The sequence below is a fragment of the Panulirus ornatus genome, chromosome 15, assembly GCF_036320965.1.
Source record: "Panulirus ornatus isolate Po-2019 chromosome 15, ASM3632096v1, whole genome shotgun sequence".
NCBI lineage: Eukaryota > Metazoa > Arthropoda > Malacostraca > Decapoda > Palinuridae > Panulirus > Panulirus ornatus.
Window position 1 is genome coordinate 31,941,611 of NC_092238.1, and position 21,920 is coordinate 31,963,530.

Consider the following 21,920-nt stretch of genomic DNA (forward strand, 5'->3'; position numbering starts at 1 on the left):
AAGCTCCTTATGAGCTTCCTGACTTCCAATATATTTATTTCAGTATTTTCAAAGCTATCTTCCCTTATATGGTAGTGATGATACCTTCATATCTTTAGCTGTAAACATGTGTCCTCTTATTTTTCAGTAACGTCTCCATCTGAGCTTAATGTCATTACAGTGCTTTTTACTGTAAATATATGGCCCTTCCTTTTTTTTTTTTTTTCCCCTAGCTTGCTTTTCCCTCCTTAGTGAGTTAGTGTCTGGAATAGGTAAATTATCCTTTAAGGAAAGATCCCTGCTCTGATTCATCTTTTATTCCTAGTTTTAGAAATTGGTAATGCAAGAGGGGAGGATTTCCAGTGCCCTGCTTCTGTCCATCATAGTTGCCTTTTACAACATGGAGACAAGTGGGTATTATTCTTTCTTATTCCCAGGGATAGGGAAGAAGAAATTTTTCTCATAGATTTGTGGAATAGTCTAGGGTGATTCTTTTACTTATCAACTATGTTTCTTTTGAAATTCAAGTTCTCTTTTCATCTTTTTCTGATGTATTCATTTCAGGCCTCCTCTCTTTCAAATGCAGCCTGACTCTTGGGTCTTCAACATAGCTTCAGGAGTTTGTAATTATTTATTTGTAGTAATACCTTTCTTTTGCATATTGGTAGCTTTTTACTGGAATTGTGCTGTAACATAATTGATAAATAAGGGACAGTCTACTTACTGGAAGGCTTAACCTTGCTGTACACTGGTGAAGTCTTCAGGGGTCTTCTACCCCCTCATAGCTGGCTGGGCCATGGTTGGTGGGTAGGGTCATTGGTCGACCATGCTGCTGGGTGCCAGATCCTGCTGCAGGCCAGACCCCACATCCTGGCTGGTCTGGTAAGCTTTGTAAGTACTTTTGTAGGGCACTCTTAAACTTTTCTGCTGTGTATGTCTTGATTTTTCTGATGATAGCAGGCAATGTCTAGAACCCTGGATGTTAGAGATGTTCTCTTTTGTGCATATTGCACCTTTGGATTTCAGAGATAGTGTTTTACAAAGTCTTTTATTATCTGCTTGAGAAACCAGCTGTTAATGCTATCTGTTGTTGTTAGTATGAAATAAAGGAAAGATTTTTCAGTAATGATGATATTTTTAATGCAAATACAGTCATTTATATGTTTGATTATGCAAATAATGCTTTGGATGTGTAAATTTAAAGAATACTTTCAAATATTTGTGCATAACTCTTTTATGGGAGAACTGGAGCACCTACAGGCCCCAGATTTTGGTTATAGTTATTTCAGACTGAGGTAAGGTTTTAACTTCAGCCTGAAAGTATTTGTTTGTTTGCTTTTTTGTTTGCTATTCTCATGGGTGAACCATAGCACTTATAGGCCTCAAATTTTGGTTGCAGGTACTGCAGAATATGGGCAAGGTTTTGAAAGCTTCCACATAGTCTTGAATTGCTTGTGCATGCATTTGTTTGCTATTCTTTTACGGCAGAACATTAGCACTTAAGACCCCAAATTCTGGTTGTAGGTACTTCAGAATGTGGATTACATTTCAAGCTCCTGCATTTTGCCTTGAAGTGTTTGTACATTTGTTTGTTACTCTTTCTTGGCCAAACTGTAGCACTTAAGAGGCCCAAAATTATGGGTGCACATACTCCAGAATCTGGACAAAGCTTAAAAGTACTGCATGTTGGTCTTGAGGTGTTTTTGTGTTTGTTATCCTTTCACAACCTGACTGTAGCTCCTACATGTCTCCATTTATTAGATACTTCATAACATGTACAAGGTTTTAAGACATTGCACATTGTTCTTGAAGTCTGATTTTTTTTGTTTTTAACTATAATGGTGGAACCATAGCTCATAGAGGCCCAAAAATTTTTTGTGAGTACATTTGGGCAAGGCTGCTCGTTCACCTTGCAATGTTCATACATATGTTTGTTATTCATTCACGGATGAACCATAGCTGCAAGAGGACATAAATTTTGGATATGGGCATTTTAGACTTTCACTCTCACACATTGGCCAAGAAGCGTTTTTGCATTTTTATGTTACTCTTTCATGGCTGAACTGTAGCACCTAGAGGCCCCAAATTTTGGTTGTAGATACTTACAGACTAGACAAGGTTTCAGGGAATCTTGTGTTGGCCTTTAGATGTTTCTTGCACTTTTGCTGAATTGTAGAAATAAGGCAGTTTTCCGCTATTGCATTTTGGCCTTTAAATGTGCTTGTATTTGGTAGTTACTTTTTCACAAGCAAAGTACAACAATATATACAGACCTAAATTTTGGATGTAGATATTTCAGAATATAGAGAGGGTTTTAAACCACTGCACATTGGTCTTAGGCCTTGAGGGCAATTTTGAGGTCACCAAAGATTGCTTTTTTGAAAGTCTTATAACTTACATTAATGTTTATCTGATATGTGATACCACCATGTCAAACTCCTATTTTTCTCACAAACCTGACTGAAAGAAAGATAAGTCTGGATGCTAAACTGATATAGCAAAACACACATATCTGTAGAGGTGTATTAAGCAGGGTCAGTCTTGATAGTAAACTTGTAGGATGGGAGGATGTATACCATTAGTAAATTGACACTATGGAAAACTTCTTGACTACCAAAATAGAGGAGTTTGTTTGAGATATATTGCTTGGGTACTCCAAACATGTAACAGACACATTATACCAGTGAAAAAGAGAGCTAAGGTATGCCACTGATTTTCTGGCCCTCTTGGTTCCAAAGCCTTACCGGATTAACCATTTTGCTGGACCAACCGTGGTCACGTAACAATAATTCATCAACACACCTCTGACCCACTAATTATATGTCTTTCATGTGTCTAAAGGATACCATGGACTGCTAGAAATTTAGATTAAATAAATATTGAATGTTTGAATACCCTAAGATGGTAAGTCTGTCCTCAGATTGTTTGAATCCTGTGGGGCCTTCTTCATCTTCTATTGTTAGTGTTTTCATAGGTGTGCATTGCCAGAATAATGCAGTTTCATCTGCATTATACCCTTGCTCAGGACTGAGGTGCTTGTCAGCTACGAGTTTTGCAAATTCGTCCACATACTCGGCAGCTCCTTCGTGGTTTGCAGACCGCTTTTCTCTGTACACTTTATTCATGGAAACTCCATGACCCATCTTGAATCTTTGAAGCCTTCCTTCACTATAGTCATGCTCATGTTGTAATTTAAGTTTTTATGGAACAACTTATCCTGGTCCATTATCATGCTACCTGACCAGTCCACTCTGACGTTGTCGAAACCATTCCATCATCACTTGATCATGCTCAGTACTCTTACCATCTTTCATAGTTTTTCTAATGGTCATTTGCTTCTTGGAATTGCTGTTTGCATAGAATTTCAGTATTTTCTCCCTTTGCTTCTTTATATCATAAGCAGTTGAACCAATACTGTAGATGTCATACAGCTTATGCACTGAAACACCTTGTTTGAAATCAACAGTTCAACTTTATCTTGGATCGATATGGACTGGTGTTTACATTTGACACTACGACTGACACTTTCATTGTCTTAGAAGCCATAGCTAGGATTGGGATTGAATTTAAGCAAAATAAGCTAAGAATCTCACAGAATTGTGGTATCACCACCAAAAAGTGCAGTGTGAAGAGTGTAAATAAGCGAGCCCTACACACACGCCATCTGTGGCTGCCCTGTAAACTAGTCTGGTGGCTGCAGTGATTTCATGTCCCCTCACATAATTTTGTCAGGGGTAAAGGAGCTGCCAAACCATCAGCTGCTGGAAAATAGATGGTGTACCTGTACCACAAATTCCAAATGTCATTTGAAGCATAGGAAAAGGAAAAGTGAAAAGAGCCTTATTGAAATAGAAAAATAACCCCAAATACTTTTACTCATATGCAAAATGTGAATAAAAGACTATAGACTATTTGTTACTGAAGAATAGAAGAGAGTACTATCCCAGGAGATGAGAGATCCTAAAAATCAGTATGAATTTGTATTCATTGAGCCTGAAGATTTAAGATAAAGGACCCAACAGAGATTTCAGTAGATAGTAATTCTTCTATTTTACCCATATGTGATTTCACCACATTAACAAAGGATTTCAAGAAGGCTGTTTAGAGCATACCTATGCACTCTGCCTCAGGGTTGGACTCTGGGAACTTAACCATCATAAAAAATGCAAAACATTTCATGCAGTGATACTAGATGTTCTGTGGAGAAAATGACAAGATTTTAACATCATTCAAGAGAGTTTGAAACTGACTCACATCACCCCACACTGCAAAGGTAGGAGCAAAATAAACTTGAAAAACTAAACTGGTAGTGCTGTTATCACACATTATTTAAATCTTCAAGAAAGTCGGAAGAGTTAAAAAGAATATTATGGAAGTCAACAATCAACATAACCCAGGACATTATGCATTTATTTACTCAGACTTTACAAAAGTATTCCATAAATGTGGCTATGATATCATGACACAATAAACAAAAGATGGGAATAATTGGAAAAACTGAGAAATGGATATACGACTTTTTAACTATAATTAAGCTGGTCATTTTCAGTGTTTCCAAAGTAAGAAGCTCAGTATTCTAAGAAAGTGTACTTGTATTCTTCCTGTTTCTTATTTGTATATCTGACATTAATGTGAACATGTATCATAGTCATATGTCATCCTTTTTAGAGGACAAAAAATATGTTTTAAAATCACTTCAGTGAAGGAAGCTGAAAGATTACAAAAAGATAACAAAGCTCTTCCACCTGGCCACCAAGAACAGTCTGCTTTACAGTGATGGATTTCAATTTCTCTAGCAAAGGGAAACTGAAAAAGCAAAAACCATACAGAATACTGGATGTTCATGCAGTCATAAACCAGTTGAATGAATTGAAAGACCTCAGACCTAACATCTAGCAAGCTCAACAAAACAGCAAATGCCTCCTTCAGAATGATGGTGAGATGGATCGTGCAGATTTCCAAGACAAAGGAAGAAAAAACATGGTGATATTTTTCAAGGCATTAATTCAATCAGAAATAGATTGTTGCTATTCTAACATTACCCTACAATTTAGGCAAAAGTGCAGAAGTAGAAAGTGTTCAGAGATCTTTCATAGCCCACATTAACATGGTAAAGGAATTAAGTAACAGAGAATAGCTTAGATCACTGAGGCTGTACTCCCAAGAGCTCAGAGGAGAAGGGTATATCTTCATTTCTACCTGAAAAATCCTACAAGGCATTGTCCCAAACTTTCTCTTGGAAATAACCTTCTACTGGTATGACAGGCATGGATGACTGTAAAATGCTACCTCAAAAATCCAAAGGGGCATTATGCACAAAAAAAGGAAAACTCAAACATCCAGGGCTGAAGATTCTTCAACCCCTTGATTGTGGCTTCCATCAGGTTGACTGAGCAATGATCCAGTCTAGCATCTTGGTCCCTCCCAAGGCTGTAGGGTTAGAGACTACTTAAGGTGAACTACAGGTAAGTGAGGATAGGCATATAAGTAAGGGACTCAGGTCATTTTGCAGTGAATGACAGTACTAAATATAAGATTGTAAATAGTTTACATATATATAGAAATCATTTATATACAGCATAATGAATTTGATATATCTGAAAATGATGTGAATTAGTTATCAAATATAAATTTCCCTGTTGTACATAATGAAACATTTGATATAATCAATGTTTTTAATTCACTGCATATGATGTTACAAAAAGTCTCCAAGAGTGTAAAGTGTTTAACTGATATAGATTGAAAACAAATGTATGCGTGAGTTACATGCCTAAGCATGTTCATGGTCAGACATTTGAGATGATGACAGAATCTGTTACATCAGCTGCATTCTAGCTACCAAAGTACCTCTGGCTTTTGGACAAGCTTTAACCTTTTAGGGGGCAGGCATCTGACAAGTGGTGCTTGATTCTAATTGTTTTAAATGCTGAAAGCTCGAGGTCTTGCCCATCAAAGGGTTAACTGTCTGCCCTGCACCAAATAAGGTAAGTTTGCTTGATTTTCTTTTATTTTTAGCTTTCTTTATATTTTCTCTTCATTGAGAAGACTTAAAATATTTTGTTTCATCTTCTTGATAAACTTTATAAACTGAGCTGAGGACCCCCTAAATTTTTAGGTCTCTGTTGTGTTGGGGTTAAAGGTCAAAAAAGGCCATGCTCCAAGTTGTTATAAATCATTTTATGTAAGTCAGATTTTCCTTGGCAATGCCAATTACCCCAGCAAGTAACATGTAACATTTGAAAATATTTATTCAGGTAAAAAATGTAAATTGATTGAAGCATATGTGAATAGTATGTATGTTTTTTGTGAAATCATGCCTTGAAGAGAAATCATGAATTGTTTAGTGATTAGATGTATAGATTGCGGTATGTCAGGATTAAAACCCGTTATTGTATACAGTGCTTTACATAAGGTTGACCATGCTCCCCCATCTGCTCACTGCCATCCCACATCCCACATAGAAAATTTTGATATTTTTTTTTTGTATTTTACATACAGTATACTCTGCAAGAATTTTCTTTCTTGTTTGGGATGGTTCACAGAGACCATCCCACAGTTTAACTCTTGACCACTATTGAGCCTGAACATGCAGTAGGGTGTAAGGCATGCTTGGAATAGAGTGGTATGGACATACAAGGCATGACATGCTGTCAGTAGTGTGAACTAGGGCATATGAAACTTTCAGAGAAAATCTCTAAAGGGTGCCTGGGTTCTGGTTTCATTGCATTGCTGGCATTACCTCACAATTGTAGGAAAGGGGAAACTATTATACAAGAAAAAGGAAGATCCTACTTTTTCACTGTTTCTCCTGTAATTAGGTATTGTCAAGAACAAAGAGTGGCCTCATTTATTCAAATCCACTCTCTGGATATCTAGTATAATGCACTGAAGCCAAAGCATACTGTTCACAGCCAAGCCCCACAAACTATTCCACAGTTTGTGTTGACTACTTCATATATTCTGGATAAGCCCATTGACAGCAGTTTGGTGGCTGGGGTTGTGTGGGAGGTGTGAATTTTCTTTTTCATTTCCTAGAATTGGGTGCTGCTGGTATTGTGTGTGTGTGTGTGTGTGTGTAATTACCTGATTGTACTGAATGGGGAGGGAGTTTTATATTTGTGAGACCCCAACATTTCTTGAACATTCTCTGCTGTCAAACAGCTGCTTAAGTTTGAGTATGCTTTATGCATAACCATGTCCTCAGTCATTCTGTTACATTCATGTACCCCTTTGATACTATAAAATACTCCTTTACCTCTTTTTAACAAGTCTCTTGCTTAATTTCATGCAGTGTTCTCTGTTCTATTCTTACATTTCTCAAAAACTATTCATTATGCTTGTCACCCCTTACTTTTCTTGTTTTTCCAAAGTAGGTAACTTTAATGCCTTTAGCCTTTCCCTTTAATAAAGTTCTTTTTATTCTGGTACCATTTTTGTTGCCTTCCTCTGGACTTTCTGTGTTAGCCCCAAGTGCTTCTTTTGGTACAGTAACAAATATTTAGAAATATATTCCGATTTTGGCCTTATGGTGGATATGAATAGCTTGCAAAATATTTGCTTATCTCTGTACTTGGAAGATAATCTTATATTTGCTAGAAGACATTTTGTCTCCTTTATTATTTTCATATTAGGTAGTAATCATATTGAGGCCTTCTTTCTCTTTGTCCCATCCTCATAACTTTTCATTTGCTTGGGTTAAATTTCACCCATCATGTATCAGATTAACTTTGGAGTCTATGTGTACTTTGTGTAATTCACTGAATGTATTTACTTATTTGTACTGTATAGGGAGGGAGTTTTACACTCTTGGGGCCCTGTCTCCTAAACTTTTTTTGCAATCATAACTTTTTAAACTTCTATTTTGCTATTCACATTTACAATCTTATAACTGTTTGCTGTTCACATTCACAGTCTCATGTCTGATTTCATTCATCCAATGTGTGTGTGTGTATGTGTGTGTGCGTGTGTGTGTGTGTGTGTGTGTGTGTGTGTGTGTGTATGTGTGTGTGTGTGTGTGTGTGTGTGTGTGTGTGTGTGTGTAATTTCCTATTTTGATAACTTGCTTGTACTGAACATGGAGGGAGTTCTACACTTATGGGGCCCCATCTCCTAACCTTTCTCTGCTGTCATACAACTTTTTAAACTGTATGCTGTTCACAATCAGAAACCTATAACTATTTCAAAGTACCATTTGTTATCTATGTCATTAAGTGGTGTAAAAACGTAAAGGTTATGATTAGGTTCCCTTACTCTTCTCTCTTCCATGGTGGACAAACTTAAAGCCTCAAACCATTACCTCTAACTCATCATTCTTAATTTTGGTACCGTCTTTGTTACCTCCTTTCAATTGTTTTCAAAAATTAAATATGTAGGATGTGAGCATTGCTGATTAATTCCTAATCCATGTTACTGAATGCAGTTCAGTCATTTTTGTGAGCTGACAGGTTACTATTATTGATGGGAGTGACTGGCAACAGGTTAGGGACAATATCAACCTGAATCCATCTCACACACAGACTCTTGGTTATTATTTCAGTGTTAATGATATTCATAATGAGGTTCTTTCTCACCATGTCCCAACCAGATTACATTTATTTGGGTTGAATTAGCGTTTGTGTTTTTATAGTCTTGTCATTTCATATACACACTCATGAATTTATATTCTACTTTAGGTTTGTGTGATTTTTCCTTACAGTGGTCAAGTGACTACACAATATTTTTGTCATGAATCCTTGTCATTTTTTACAGATGAGTACTGCTCTGCATTTCGGCAAATTTATTTTTGTGGCAAAAATTAAGATTATTTGACATAGGTTTATATCTTTTACCAATATAGTGTATATTCACTTTCATGTACAGGCAATGGATTAATGTTTTTTAACAGAGGTCCACAGCAAGGAAGTTTTACATGATTTGCATAATTTCTGTTCCATTTACCAAATGGGGCACCTTAAAATGATGCTCTTCCTCCTTATCTGTGCATTGTTATATCCTTTACATTCATTTTTATGGGTGTTTGCCACCTGTAAGTTGTTTAATAAAGCACAGGGGGAAGTTTGAAATACTTTGTTGTATTATTATTCCATTTAGCAAAATTAAGTTCATTAATATGATACTGTATTTCTTCTCTCAGACATTACACTAGCAAATCCATTCTTTTGGAAGTTTGTGAGCTGTCTTTGGTAGAATGAAGAGTTTAGGAAAAAGTGAAAAAGTAGAGAAGTTTACCAAGTGTCATTGATAAAATAAAGTATTTAAGGAAATGAATGTAAAAGTTGATTTATAAATGGTAATCATAATCTCTCTTCCCTTCTGCAGCCGCCATAAATTGAGTGGCCACAACAAAAGACCCAATCGACCTGATGTTACCAAGATGCCACAAGAGGAGCCCCCTGCAAAGGTATCATGCTCTTTATCATACTGTACATTAAATAACTTTGGCTTTTAAGTTGATTTGCATAAAGTCACTAAAAGAAGACAATGTGATCTCGCATAGATGTTAGGGAAGCTTATTATAGACAGTATATTTAATGTGCGTGATTAGGTTGTAACAAGCAGGCCGCTACCCCTTCGAAAGTACTAGCAAGTCTAAATCATATACTGCTTCAGAATATTTCATGTTAATGTGTTAGGTAAAGGAAACAAATTCTCTTAGTTAAAGACAATTGTTTTGAAAGAAATTTATGATACAATTGGTATCCTGAGTCTTGGTTATGTTTACCCATTTACAGTGATATTTCATCTTCTGTGTGGAGGAATCTGAAATTTCTTTTTTCCTTAAAAATGTCTCTATCATACTTTATTAAAGAAAATATCCCAAAAAATTATTGTACTTTCCACTGTGTTGATGTTCCTTGATTTCTAGGAGGGTGTTGAATGGAAGGGGGAGGGACCTATGATCTTGGAGTGGATGCTCATGATGCATGTAAATGTAAGATTATGATTTTGTTCAGGCTGGCGTACATTCTTTAAACACCTAATCACATCAGACAGTTTATTATTTATGTGCTTGACACATATGTATTTTATGCTTTTGCATATTGTTGGTATTTTTATATATACCTATTTTATTTGTTTACATGTTATGTAAAGAGACATAACTTTACATGGATTGTGGAAAAGTATCTAGCAAAAGGCAAGAAGCTGCATTCAGCTTTTATGGATCTGGTGAAAGCTTGAGACAGCGACAAAGCAAAATATATATAATATTTTTTTTTTTTTTTTTTTTTTTTTTATACTTTGTCGCTGTCTCCCGCGTTTGCGAGGTAGCGCAAGGAAACAGACGAAAGAAATGGCCCAACCCCCCCCCATACGCATGTATATACATACGTCCACACACGCAAATATACATACCTACACAGCTTTCCATGGTTTACCCCAGACGCTTCACATGCCTTGATTCAATCCACTGACAGCACGTCAACCCCGGTATACCACATCGCTCCAATTCACTCTATTCCTTGCCCTCCTTTCACCCTCCTGCATGTTCAGGCCCCGATCACACAAAATCTTTTTCACTCCATCTTTCCACCTCCAATTTGGTCTCCCTCTTCTCCTTGCTCCCTCCACCTCCGACACATATATCCTCTTGGTCAATCTTTCCTCACTCATCCTCTCCATGTGCCCAAACCACTTCAAAACACCCTCTTCTGCTCTCTCAACCACGCTCTTTTTATTTCCACACATCTCTCTTACCCTTACATTACTCACTTGATCAAACCACCTCACACCACACATTGTCCTCAAACATCTCATTTCCAGCACATCCATCCTCCTGCGTACAACTCTATCCATAGCCCACGCCTCGCAACCATACAACATTGTTGGAACCACTATTCTTTCAAACATACCCATTTTTGCTTTCCGAGATAATGTTCTCGACTTCCACACATTCTTCAAGGCCCCCAGAATTTTCGCCCCCTCCCCCACCCTATGATCCACTTCCGCTTCCATGGTTCCATCCGCTGCCAGATCCACTCCCAGATATCTAAAACACTTCACTTCCTCCAGTTTTTCTCCATTCAAACTCACCTCCCAATTGACTTGACCCTCAACCCTACTGTACCTAATAACCTTGCTCTTATTCACATTTACTCTTAACTTTCGTCTTCCACACACTTCACCAAACTCAGTCACCAGCTTCTGCAGTTTCTCACATGAATCAGCCACCAGCGCTGTATCATCAGCGAACAACAACTGACTCACTTCCCAAGCTCTCTCATCCCCAACAGACTTCATACTTGCCCCTCTTTCCAAAACTCTTGCATTTACCTCCCTAACAACCCCCATCCATAAACAAATTAAACAACCATGGAGACATCACACACCCCTGCCACAAACCTACATTCACTGAGAACCAATCACTTTCCTCTCTTCCTACACGTACACATGCCTTACATCCTCGATAAAAACTTTTCACTGCTTCTAACAACTTTCCTCCCACACCATATATTCTTAATACCTTCCACAGAGCATCTCTATATATATATGATATATATATATATATATATATATATATATATATATATATATATATATATATAATATATTTTTATTTATTTATTTATTATACATAATCGCTCTTTCCCACATCAGCGAGGTAGTGGCAAGAAACAGATGAAGAATGGCCCATCTGCTCATATACACATATACATGCATAAATGCCCATATACACAGGTAGTAAAAGCTTTGCGGAAGATGAAAGCCGGCAAGGCAGTGGGTTTGGATGGTATTGCAGTGGAATTTATTAAAAAAGGGGGTGACTGTATTGTTGACTGGTTGGTAAGGTCATTTAATGTATGTATGATTCTTGGTGAGGTGCCTGAGGATTGGCAGAATGCTTGCCTAGTGCCATTGTACAAAGGCAAAGGGGACAAAGGTGAGTGCTCAAATTACAGAGGTATAAGTTTGTTGAGTATTCCTGGGAAATTATATGGAAGGGTATTGACTGAGAGGGTGAAGGCATGTACAGAGCATCAGATTGGGGAAGAGCAGTGTGGTTTCAGAAGTGGTAGAGGATGTGTGGATTAGGTATTTGCTTTGAAGAATGTATGTTAGAAATACTTAGAAAAGCAAATGGATTTGTATGTAGCATTTATGGATCTGGAGAAGGCATATGATAGGCAAACCTACATTCACTGAGAACCAATCACTTTCCTCTCTTCCTACACGTACACATGCCTTACATCCTCGATAAAAACTTCGCTGCTTCTAACAACTTGCCTCCCACACCATATATTCTTAATACCTTCCACAAAGCATCTCTATCAACTTTATCATAATTTATAGCAAATTATTATAAGGATGTATTTTTTCATTTCTATAGGTATCAAGAAACTCTGGGCCAGTCCGTGATAGTGACCCAGGGACTGCAGATCAGCTGGTCTTAATAACACAGCTACGTGAACAGATAGCTCACCATGAAAAGCAGCTTGCTGGAAAAGATGCTCAGTTATTAGCAAAGGAGAAACAGGTAAGAGTTTTGATAAATGGTGAAAGATTTTTTTTTTTCTTTTCTTTTTTAAACTTCCTTCTCTGGTAAACATGCAGAACCCTCTCTGAATGATATGGTATCTGCATACTTCTCTGTGCTGGCAGACCATCATGTACAGTTGCTTCCCCCACTGTTTTGCAGTGCATTTAAAATCATCCCCTGCAAGTATTCCAACACATTTAATTCTTTCACAGGTAGGTACATTATATAATTGGTTGTTATGAAAGGCTGATAGAGTGTGGCAACAAATCACTGGTGCTTTGTTCCTTGCATAGTTCAGATGTGAATTTGCTCATTTTCTGTTGGTAAAACTAGCATGCATCTACAAAAGCCTTGCACCCCAAGGTCAGCTCGGCCTTTGGTTATCTTGAAGATGTGACAGAACAAGATATCCAGACATATTGGATCAAATTGACCCTTGTGGTAGGCAGCATAATAACAAAAGCTGTAAAGATGAACTACAAATGGCTGGTGAAATCCTTACAATACTGCCATAGCAGCCATATCATACATAGTCATATTCATCAGTTTCTGATGTGGTGTACAAACTCTGTTTTTGTATGTTTTTTATAATCTCAAAAGTAAGATTATGTTTTACCCCTGCACAAGGCTGAATTATTTCTTAGATTTTTCTCAAAGAATTCACTTTAAGGTAGTTTGATCGAGTGAGTAACGTAAGGGTAAGAGAGATGTGTGGAAATAAAAAGAGCGTGGTTGAGAGAGCAGAAGAGGGTGTTTTGAAGTGGTTTGGGCACATGGAGAGGATGAGTGAGGAAAGATTGACCAAGAGGATATATGTGTCGGAGGTGGAGGGAACAAGGAGAAGAGGGAGACCAAATTGGAGGTGGAAAGATGGAGTGAAAAAGATTTTGTGTGATCGGGGCCTGAACATGCAGGAGGGTGAAAGGAGGGCAAGGAATAGAGTGAATTGGAGCGATGTGGTATACCGGGGCTGACGTGCTGTCAGTGGATTGAATCAAGGCATGTGAAGCGTCTGGGGTAAACCATGGAAAGCTGTGTAGGTATGTATATTTGCGTGTGTGGACGTATGTATATACATGTGTATGGGGGGGGGGTTGGGCCATTTCTTTAGTCTGTTTCCTTGCGCTACCTCGCAAACGCGGGAGACAGCGACAAAGTATAAAAAGAAAAAAAAAAAAAAAAATTGTTACAGTTTCCGTTTTCCTTGCACTATCTGCAAATCCCTCTACTCTGGCCATTTCAGTATTTTTGTGTCTTTTATTGTAAGAGATCATTGTTTTGTTTGTATATGTGGGTGGGTTGTAATAAGTCTTACAAGAGACCATGTTGCATTTGATAGTGCACTTTTATATTTTTTTTTAATGTTTTTCTCTGTGGCTTGTTCAGCAAGCATTAAGAATATTCTTTAGAATTATCAGGGTTACAATCTTCTCATCCTCTGTTTTCCTGGTGGGGAATAATGGCTTTCCCTGCCCATCTCAGTCCTTTCTGCTAGATAGTGGTCACCTTGTTTCAGGACTAACCTTGGACAGTCAAAGACAGATGTAGGGTTGATACGGGCTCTTTGCCACTAAAATTCTTGTATTCTGTAGTTTATGTGCTATAAAGATATGCAACCAGACTAACTTTTCGCATCCTCTCAAAAGCAAATATAACAAAGCTGCAAACCACATGTAACAGTGCATTCAGAACAATCACACTGGCTGCTTAGCAACCACAAACACTCAACAGACTCACCTCGTCATGCTCGGCTCTCAGTTTTGTGTAATGGCACTGGGCCCCTCCCTGTATATTTGTGGTTAGTAACTAACCACACCCAAGTAGAAATAAAAAGCTCACCCATGCCTCTCAATTCATTAACCTCTACTCACAGATCCCCCCACCCCCTACAAACATATATCTCTCAATCTGTCTATGTCTCTGGTGCCTGTTCTCATCTGGAACTCCCTCAAAGGGGTAGCCTGGCAATAGAGTTTACATAACTAGTGAACGCTAGTCCTGTGTCATATCTTTAAGTGCCTCACCCATAACAGGCCACTGACTGAGGGCAGAGGTTCTTTTCTAATGTTCCTTACTGACTACTGCCTAATGTTCCTGCCAATTGTTCCTACCAACTGCTTCTACCTTACACTGACAAAACACATACACACTGACTAACCTGACAAGCACTAAACAGTTGACCTCCAAATTCAGTCTTAATTTCCAACCCATCAGACATACAGCCATCAGAAACTGTACTTTCTAGAGAAACTTATTCTTTTCTCCTGCTTACTCTTATCAGATATCACCCATCACAAAACTACACGTTTCAATGTATCCCAAGACCTTTCATGCCCATAATGCAGCTACTATAAAGAAGATACTGAGCACTTATTAGTACTCAGTTGCCCTGCACTCTCTGCACATAGATGTGCATATGACATCACAACACTTTAAGACCTGTTGTTCCTAGGAGTGGATGTGGCTATCCTAAGATTCTTAGTGTTGCAGGAGTCTCATAAGTTTAGAAGGAGTTTCTAGGGAAGAAAATAAGTAAATAAATAAATAAATATGTGAGAAATACTTAGAAAAGCAAATGGATTTGTATGTAGCATTTATGGATCTGGAGAAGGCATATGATAGAGTGGATAGAGATGCTCTTTGGAAGGTATTAAGAACATATGGTGTGGGAGGCAAGTTGTTAGAAGCAGTGAAAAGTTTTTATCGAGGATGTAAGGCATGTGTACGTGTAGGAAGAGAGGAAAGCGATTGGTTCTCAGTGAATGTAGGTTTGCGGCAGGGGTGTGTGATGTCTCCATGGTTGTTTAATTTGTTTATGGATGGGGTTGTTAGGGAGGTGAATGCAAGAGTTTTGGAAAGAGGGGCAAGTATGAAGTCTGTTGTGGATGAGAGAGCTTGGGAAGTGAGTCAGTTGTTGTTCGCTGATGATACAGCGCTGGTGGCTGATTCATGTGAGAAACTGCAGAAGCTGGTGACTGAGTTTGGTAAAGTGTGTGAAAGAAGAAAGTTAAGAGTAAATGTGAATAAGAGCGAGGTTATTAGGTACAGTAGGGCTGAGGGTCAAGTCAATTGGGAGGTAAGTTTGAATGGAGAAAAACTGGAGGAAGTAAAGTGTTTAGATATCTGGGAGTGGATCTGGTAGTGGATGGAACCATGGAAGCGGAAGTAAATCATAGGGTGGGGGAGGGGGCAAAAATCCTGGGAGCCTTGAAGAATGTGTGGAAGTCGAGAACATTATCTCGGAAAGCAAAAATGGGTATGTTTGAAGGAAAAGTGGTTCCAACAATGTTGTATGGCTGCGAGGCGTGGGCTATGGATAGAGTTGTGCGCAGGAGGGTGGATGTGCTGGAAATGAGATGTTTGAGGACAATGTGTGGTGTGAGGTGGTTTGATCGAGTAAGTAATGTAAGGGTAAGAGAGATGTGTGGAAATAAAAAGAGTGTGGTTGAGAGAGCAGAAGAGGGTGTTTTGAAATGGTTTGGGCACATGGAGAGAATGAGTGAGGAAAGATTAACCACGAGGATATATGTGTCGGAGGTGGAGGGAACGAGGAGAAGTGGGAGACCAAATTGGAGGTGGAAAGATGGAGTGAAAAAGAGTTTGAGTGATCGGGGCCTGAACATGCAGGAGGGTGAAAGGCGGGCAAGGAATAGTGAATTGGATCGATGTGGTATACCGGGGTTGACGTGCTGTCAGTGGATTGAATCAGGGCATGTGAAGCGTCTGGGGTAAACCATGGAAAGTTGTGTGGGGCCTGGATGTGGAAAGGGAGCTGTGGTTTCGGGCATTATTGCATGACAGCTAGAGACTGAGTGTGAATGAATTGGGCCTTTGTTGTCTTTTCCTAGCGCTACCTCGCACACATGAGGGGGAAGGGGGATGGTATTCCATGTGCGGCGAGGTGGCGATGGGAATGAATAAAGGCAGACAGTGTGAATTGTGTGCATGGGTGTATATGTATGTGTCTGTGTGTGTATATATATGTGTACATTGAGATGTATAGGTATGTATATTTGCGTGTGTTTACGTGTATGTATATACATGTGTATGGGGGTGGGTTGGGCCATTTCTTTCGTCTGTTTCCTTGCGCTACTTCGCAAACGCGGGAGACAGCGACAAAGCAAAATAAATAAATGAATAAATATTTTATTTAATTATGATTACCTGAGGACCAAATTCTTTAAAAGAGCCTGGTATTATCCAGGACCTTTCTAAATGTTCATGTTCCTCAAAGGTGCACTACTTTTAATGGCAGGAAAATGTAGACACGTTTGGAGTGAGACTTTCATTGATACAACTGTGCAAGTGACTTTTCATGTGGTGTAACCTAGAAGGCAGAGCTCAGCAGTACCTATATTTTTCTTTAATACTTGTTTGCTGTTTTCTGTGATAGGAAGGTAGTACCAGGAACGTACAAAGAAGATAGCATTCACTCGCATCCATTTTCTTGCTGTAGTGTGGTGCAACGAAACTACAGACCACTTTTTTCAACCAGGCCACACAGACCTTTTCACGGTTTCCACTGGCTGCCTCATATGACCTGGTTCAATCCATTGACAGCACATTGCTCTATGTATACCTGATCTTTCCTGTTCACTGTATCCTTTCCTTGCTTTTTACCCTACAGCATGTACAGGTCCCAATCATTGAAAATCTATTTCACTCCATCCTTCCATCTCCTGTATAGTAACCCCTCTCTTCTTTTACCCTTCACCTCAGATACATATATCCTCTTTGTCAAACTCTCCTTTCTCATTCTCTCCATATTTCCAAACCATTTCAGCACACTCTCTTTAGCTCTGCTATCCATATTTTTCTTATTACCACGCTTCTGTCTTATCCTTTTCTTACTTATTAAAACATATTTATACATGGCGATGGGAGTGGATGAAGGCAACATGTATGAATATGTACATGTGTATATATGTATATGTCTGTGTATGTATATGTATGTATACATTGAAATGTATAGGTATGTATATGTTCGTGTGTGGGCGTTTATGTATATACATATGTATGTGGGTGGGTTGGGCCATTCTTTTGTCAGTTTCCTTGCGGTACCTTGCTAACATGGGAGACATTAACAAAGTATGATAAATAAGATTTTTTTTTTCATACTGTTCGCCATTTCCCGCATTAGCGAGGTAAGTTAAGAACAGAGGGCTGGGCCTTTGAGGGATATTGTCACATGGCCCCCTTCTCTGTTCCTTCTTTTGGAAAATTAGAAAAAAAGAGAGGATTTCCAGCTACCCACTCCCTCCCCTTTTAGTTGCCTTCTACGACACGCAGGGAATACGTGGGAAGTATTCTTTCTCCTCTATCCCCAGAGATAATAGATAGATAAATAGATAATATATATATGTAAAAAGAATAATTATTATTATTTTATTTTATTTATTTTTTTTTTTTTTCGCTGTCTCCCGCGTTTGCGAGGTAGCGCAAGGAAACAGACGAAAGAAATGGCCCAACCCACCCCCATACACATGTATATACATATGTCCACACACGCAAATATACATACCTACACAGCTTTCCATGGTTTACCCCAGACGCTTCACATGCCCCGATTCAATCCACTGACAGCACGTCAACCCCGGTATACCACATCGCTCCAGTTCACTCTATTCCTTGCCCTCCTTTCACCCTCCTGCATGTTCAGGCCCCGACCACACAAAATCTTTCTCACTCCATCTTTCCACCTCCAATTTGGTCTCCCTCTTCTCCTCGTTCCCTCCACCTCCGACACATATATCCTCTTGGTCAATCTTTCCTCACTCATTCTCTCCATGTGCCCAAACCATTTCAAAACACCCTCTTCTGCTCTCTCAACCACGCTCTTTTTATTTCCACACATCTCTCTTACCCTTACGTTACTTACTCGATCAAACCACCTCACACCACACATTGTCCTCAAACATCTCATTTCCAGCACATCCATCCTCCTGCACACAACTCTATCCATAGCCCACGCCTCGCAACCATACAACATTGTTGGAACCACTATTCCTTCAAACATACCCATTTTTGCTTTCCGAGATAATGTTCTCGACTTCCACACATTCTTCAAGGCTCTCAGAATTTTCGCCCCCTCCCCCACCCTATGATCCACTTCTGCTTCCATGGTTCCATCCGCTGCCAGATCCACTCCCAGATATCTAAAACACTTCACTTCCTCCAGTTTTTCTCCATTCAAACTCACCTCCCAATTGACTTGACCCTCAACCCTACTGTACCTAATAACCTTGCTCTTATTCACATTTACTCTTAACTTTCTTCTTTCACACACTTTACCAAACTCAGTCACCAGCCTCTGCAGTTTCTCACATGAATCAGCCACCAGTGCTGTATCATCAGCGAACAACAACTGACTCACTTCCCAAGCTCTCTCATCCCCAACAGACTTCATACTTGCCCCTCTTTCCAAAACTCTTGCATTCACCTCCCTAACAACCCCATCCATAAACAAATTAAACAACCATGGAGACATCACACACCCCTGCTGCAAACCTACATTCAATGAGAACCAATCACTTTCCTCTCTTCCTACACGTACACATGCCTTACATCCTCGATAAAAACTTTTCACTGCTTCTAACAACTTGCCTCCCACACCATATATTCTTAATACCTTCCACAGAGCATCTCTATCAACTCTTATCATATGCCTTCTCCAGATCCATAAATGCTACATACAAATCCATTTGCTTTTCTAAGTATTTCTCACATACATTCTTCAAAGCAAACACCTGATCCACACATCCTCTACCACTTCTGAAACCACACTGCTCTTCCCCAATCTGATGCTCTGTACATGCCTTCACCCTCTCAATCAATACCCTCCTATATAATTTACCAGGAATACTCAACAAACTTATACCTCTGTAATTTGAGCACTCACTCTTATCCCCTTTGCCTTTGTACAATGGCACTATGCACGTGTTCCGCCAATCCTCAGGCACCTCACCGTGAGTCATACATACATTAAATAACCTTACCAACCAGTCAACAATACAGTCACCCCCTTTTTTAATAAATTCCACTGCAATACCATCCAAACCTGCTGCCTTGCCGGCTTTCATCTTCCACAAAGCTTTTACTACCTTTTTGGGAGCAGCTGAATGAGTGTGTTAGTGGTTTTGATGCACGAGACCGGGTTATAGTGATGGGTGATTTGAATGCAAAGGTGAGTAATGTGGCAGTTGAGGGAATAATTGGTGTACATGGGGTGTTCAGTGTTGTAAATGGAAATGGTGAAGAGCTTGTAGATTTATGTGCTCAAAAAGGACTGATGATTGGGAATACCTGGTTTAAAAAGCGAGATATACATAAGTATACTTATGTAAGTAGGAGAGATGGCCAGAGAGCGTTATTGGATTACGTGTTAATTGACAGGCGCGCGAAAGAGAGACTTTTGGATGTTAATGTGCTGAGAGGTGCAACTGGAGGGATGTCTGATCATTATCTTGTGGAGGCTAAGGTGAAGATTTGTATGGGTTTTCAGAAAAGAAGAGTGAATGTTGGGGTGAAGAGGGTGGTGAGAGTAAGTGAGCTTGGGAAGGAGACTTGTGTGAGGAAGTACCAGGAGAGACTGAGTACAGAATGGAAAAAGGTGAGAACAATGGAAGTAAGGGGAGTGGGGGAGGAATGGGATGTATTTAGGGAATCAGTGATGGATTGCGCAAAAGATGCCTGTGGCATGAGAAGAGTGGGAGGTGGGTTGCTTAGAAAGGGTAGTGAGTGGTGGGATGAAGAAGTAAGAGTATTAGTGAAAGAGAAGAGAGAGGCATTTGGACGATTTTTGCAGGGAAAAAATGCAGATGAGTGGGAGACGTATAAAAGAAAGAGACAGGAGATCAAGAGAAAGGTGCAAGAGGTGAAAAAAAGGGCAAATGAGAGTTGGGGTGAGAGAGTATCATTAAATTTTAGGGAGAATTAAAAGATGTTCTGGAAGGAGGTAAATAAAGTGCGTAAGACAAGGGAGCAAATGGGAACTTCAGTGAAGGGCGCAAATGGGGAGGTGATAACAAGTAGTGGTGATGTGAGAAGGAGATGGAGTGAGTATTTTGAAGGTTTGTTGAATGTGTTTGATGATAGAGTGGCAGATATAGGGTGTTTTGGTCGAGGTGGTGTGCAAAGTGAGAGGGTTAGGGAAATGATTTGGATATTATTATTTTTATTATTATTAATATACTTGACCACCGTTTCTCCTGTCAGCAAGATAGTGTCAGGAAACAGACGAAGAAAGACCTTATCTACTCACATACACACATAGATATACATGCATGCCCATACACACACCTATACATATCAACATAAACACATACATATTCAAAGACATATGCATATATACACATTGGAAAGGATCACAATGTTGCATGTGATCAAGTATATTCCTATGAGTCCATGAGGAAAATGAAACACGATAAGTTCCCAAGTGCACTTTCGTGTAATAATCACATTCTCAGGGGAGACACAAGAGAAATATAACAGTCAGTCAATATACAACGAAGAGACGTAGCTAGGATGCCATTTGGTAAACATGTGATTGTCCATGACAGACAACGAATATATCATAAACTTATTATGTGGACAAGAAGGTGAATTGTTTACATATTTTATCAACAGTAAGTTACCCAATTTGTATAGACCTTCACTAATATTAAAGTTATAATTCAATAATAGAAGATTCAATGATATTTCCTGCAGTACTGGAGTTAATAACTGAGATGGCATTACTCCCATCAATTTAATGATCATAGTTTTTAACGTGATTAAACAAGGCATTTGATTCTTGTCCTGTTCTTATACTATTTTATGTTGCTTAAGTCTAACAGGAAGATCCTTACCAGTCTGCCCAACATAAAACTTATAACAATTTCTACATGGCACCTTATAAATGCACCCAGGAGAATTTTCTGGTGAGTTCCTGATAAGATATTCTATATAGTATTATTGTTGCTGAAGGCAACATTTACATTAAAGGATTTAAGCAACATGGGAAGTAAAGTAAAATTATTACTAAAAGGGAGAACTAAAAGATTCTTGGTGTCAATGGGAGGTTTGGGCTCAACTCTATGAAATGATTTCTTTGCTAACTTAGGGATTTATCAATGAAAGATCAGGGGTACTTTAACTTAGATCCAATAGAATATATTTTCTCAAACTCATCACCAATTAACTCTGGACTGCAAATACATAATGCCCTAAGGAACATAGATTGAAATGATGATAATCTAACTTTATTGTTGATAAAATTTGTAAACAATTCACCTTCTTGTCCACATAATAAGTTTATGATACGCTCGTTGTCTGTCTTGGGCAATCACATGTTTACCAAATGGCATCCTAGCTACATCTCTTCGTTGTATGTCAACTGACTGTTATATTTCTCCTGTGTCTCCTCTGATGATGTGATTATTACACGAAAGTGCACTTGGGATCTTATTGTGTTTCATTTTCCATATGG

At 38.9% G+C, this 21,920-nt stretch overlaps 1 protein-coding gene across 2 annotated transcripts in view; it reads left to right on the top strand.

Moving 5' to 3' along the window:
- The window catches only part of LOC139753823 (protein FAM76A-like), a 148,130-nt gene that overhangs the window by 116,761 nt on the left and 9,449 nt on the right, over positions 1-21,920 (top strand). For both annotated transcript variants that reach the window (XM_071670726.1, XM_071670727.1), the window contains 2 exons: positions 9,298-9,379; positions 12,305-12,451. In XM_071670726.1, the coding sequence (XP_071526827.1) occupies positions 9,298-9,379; positions 12,305-12,451 (229 nt within the window). The remainder of the gene's footprint in view (positions 1-9,297; positions 9,380-12,304; positions 12,452-21,920) is intronic.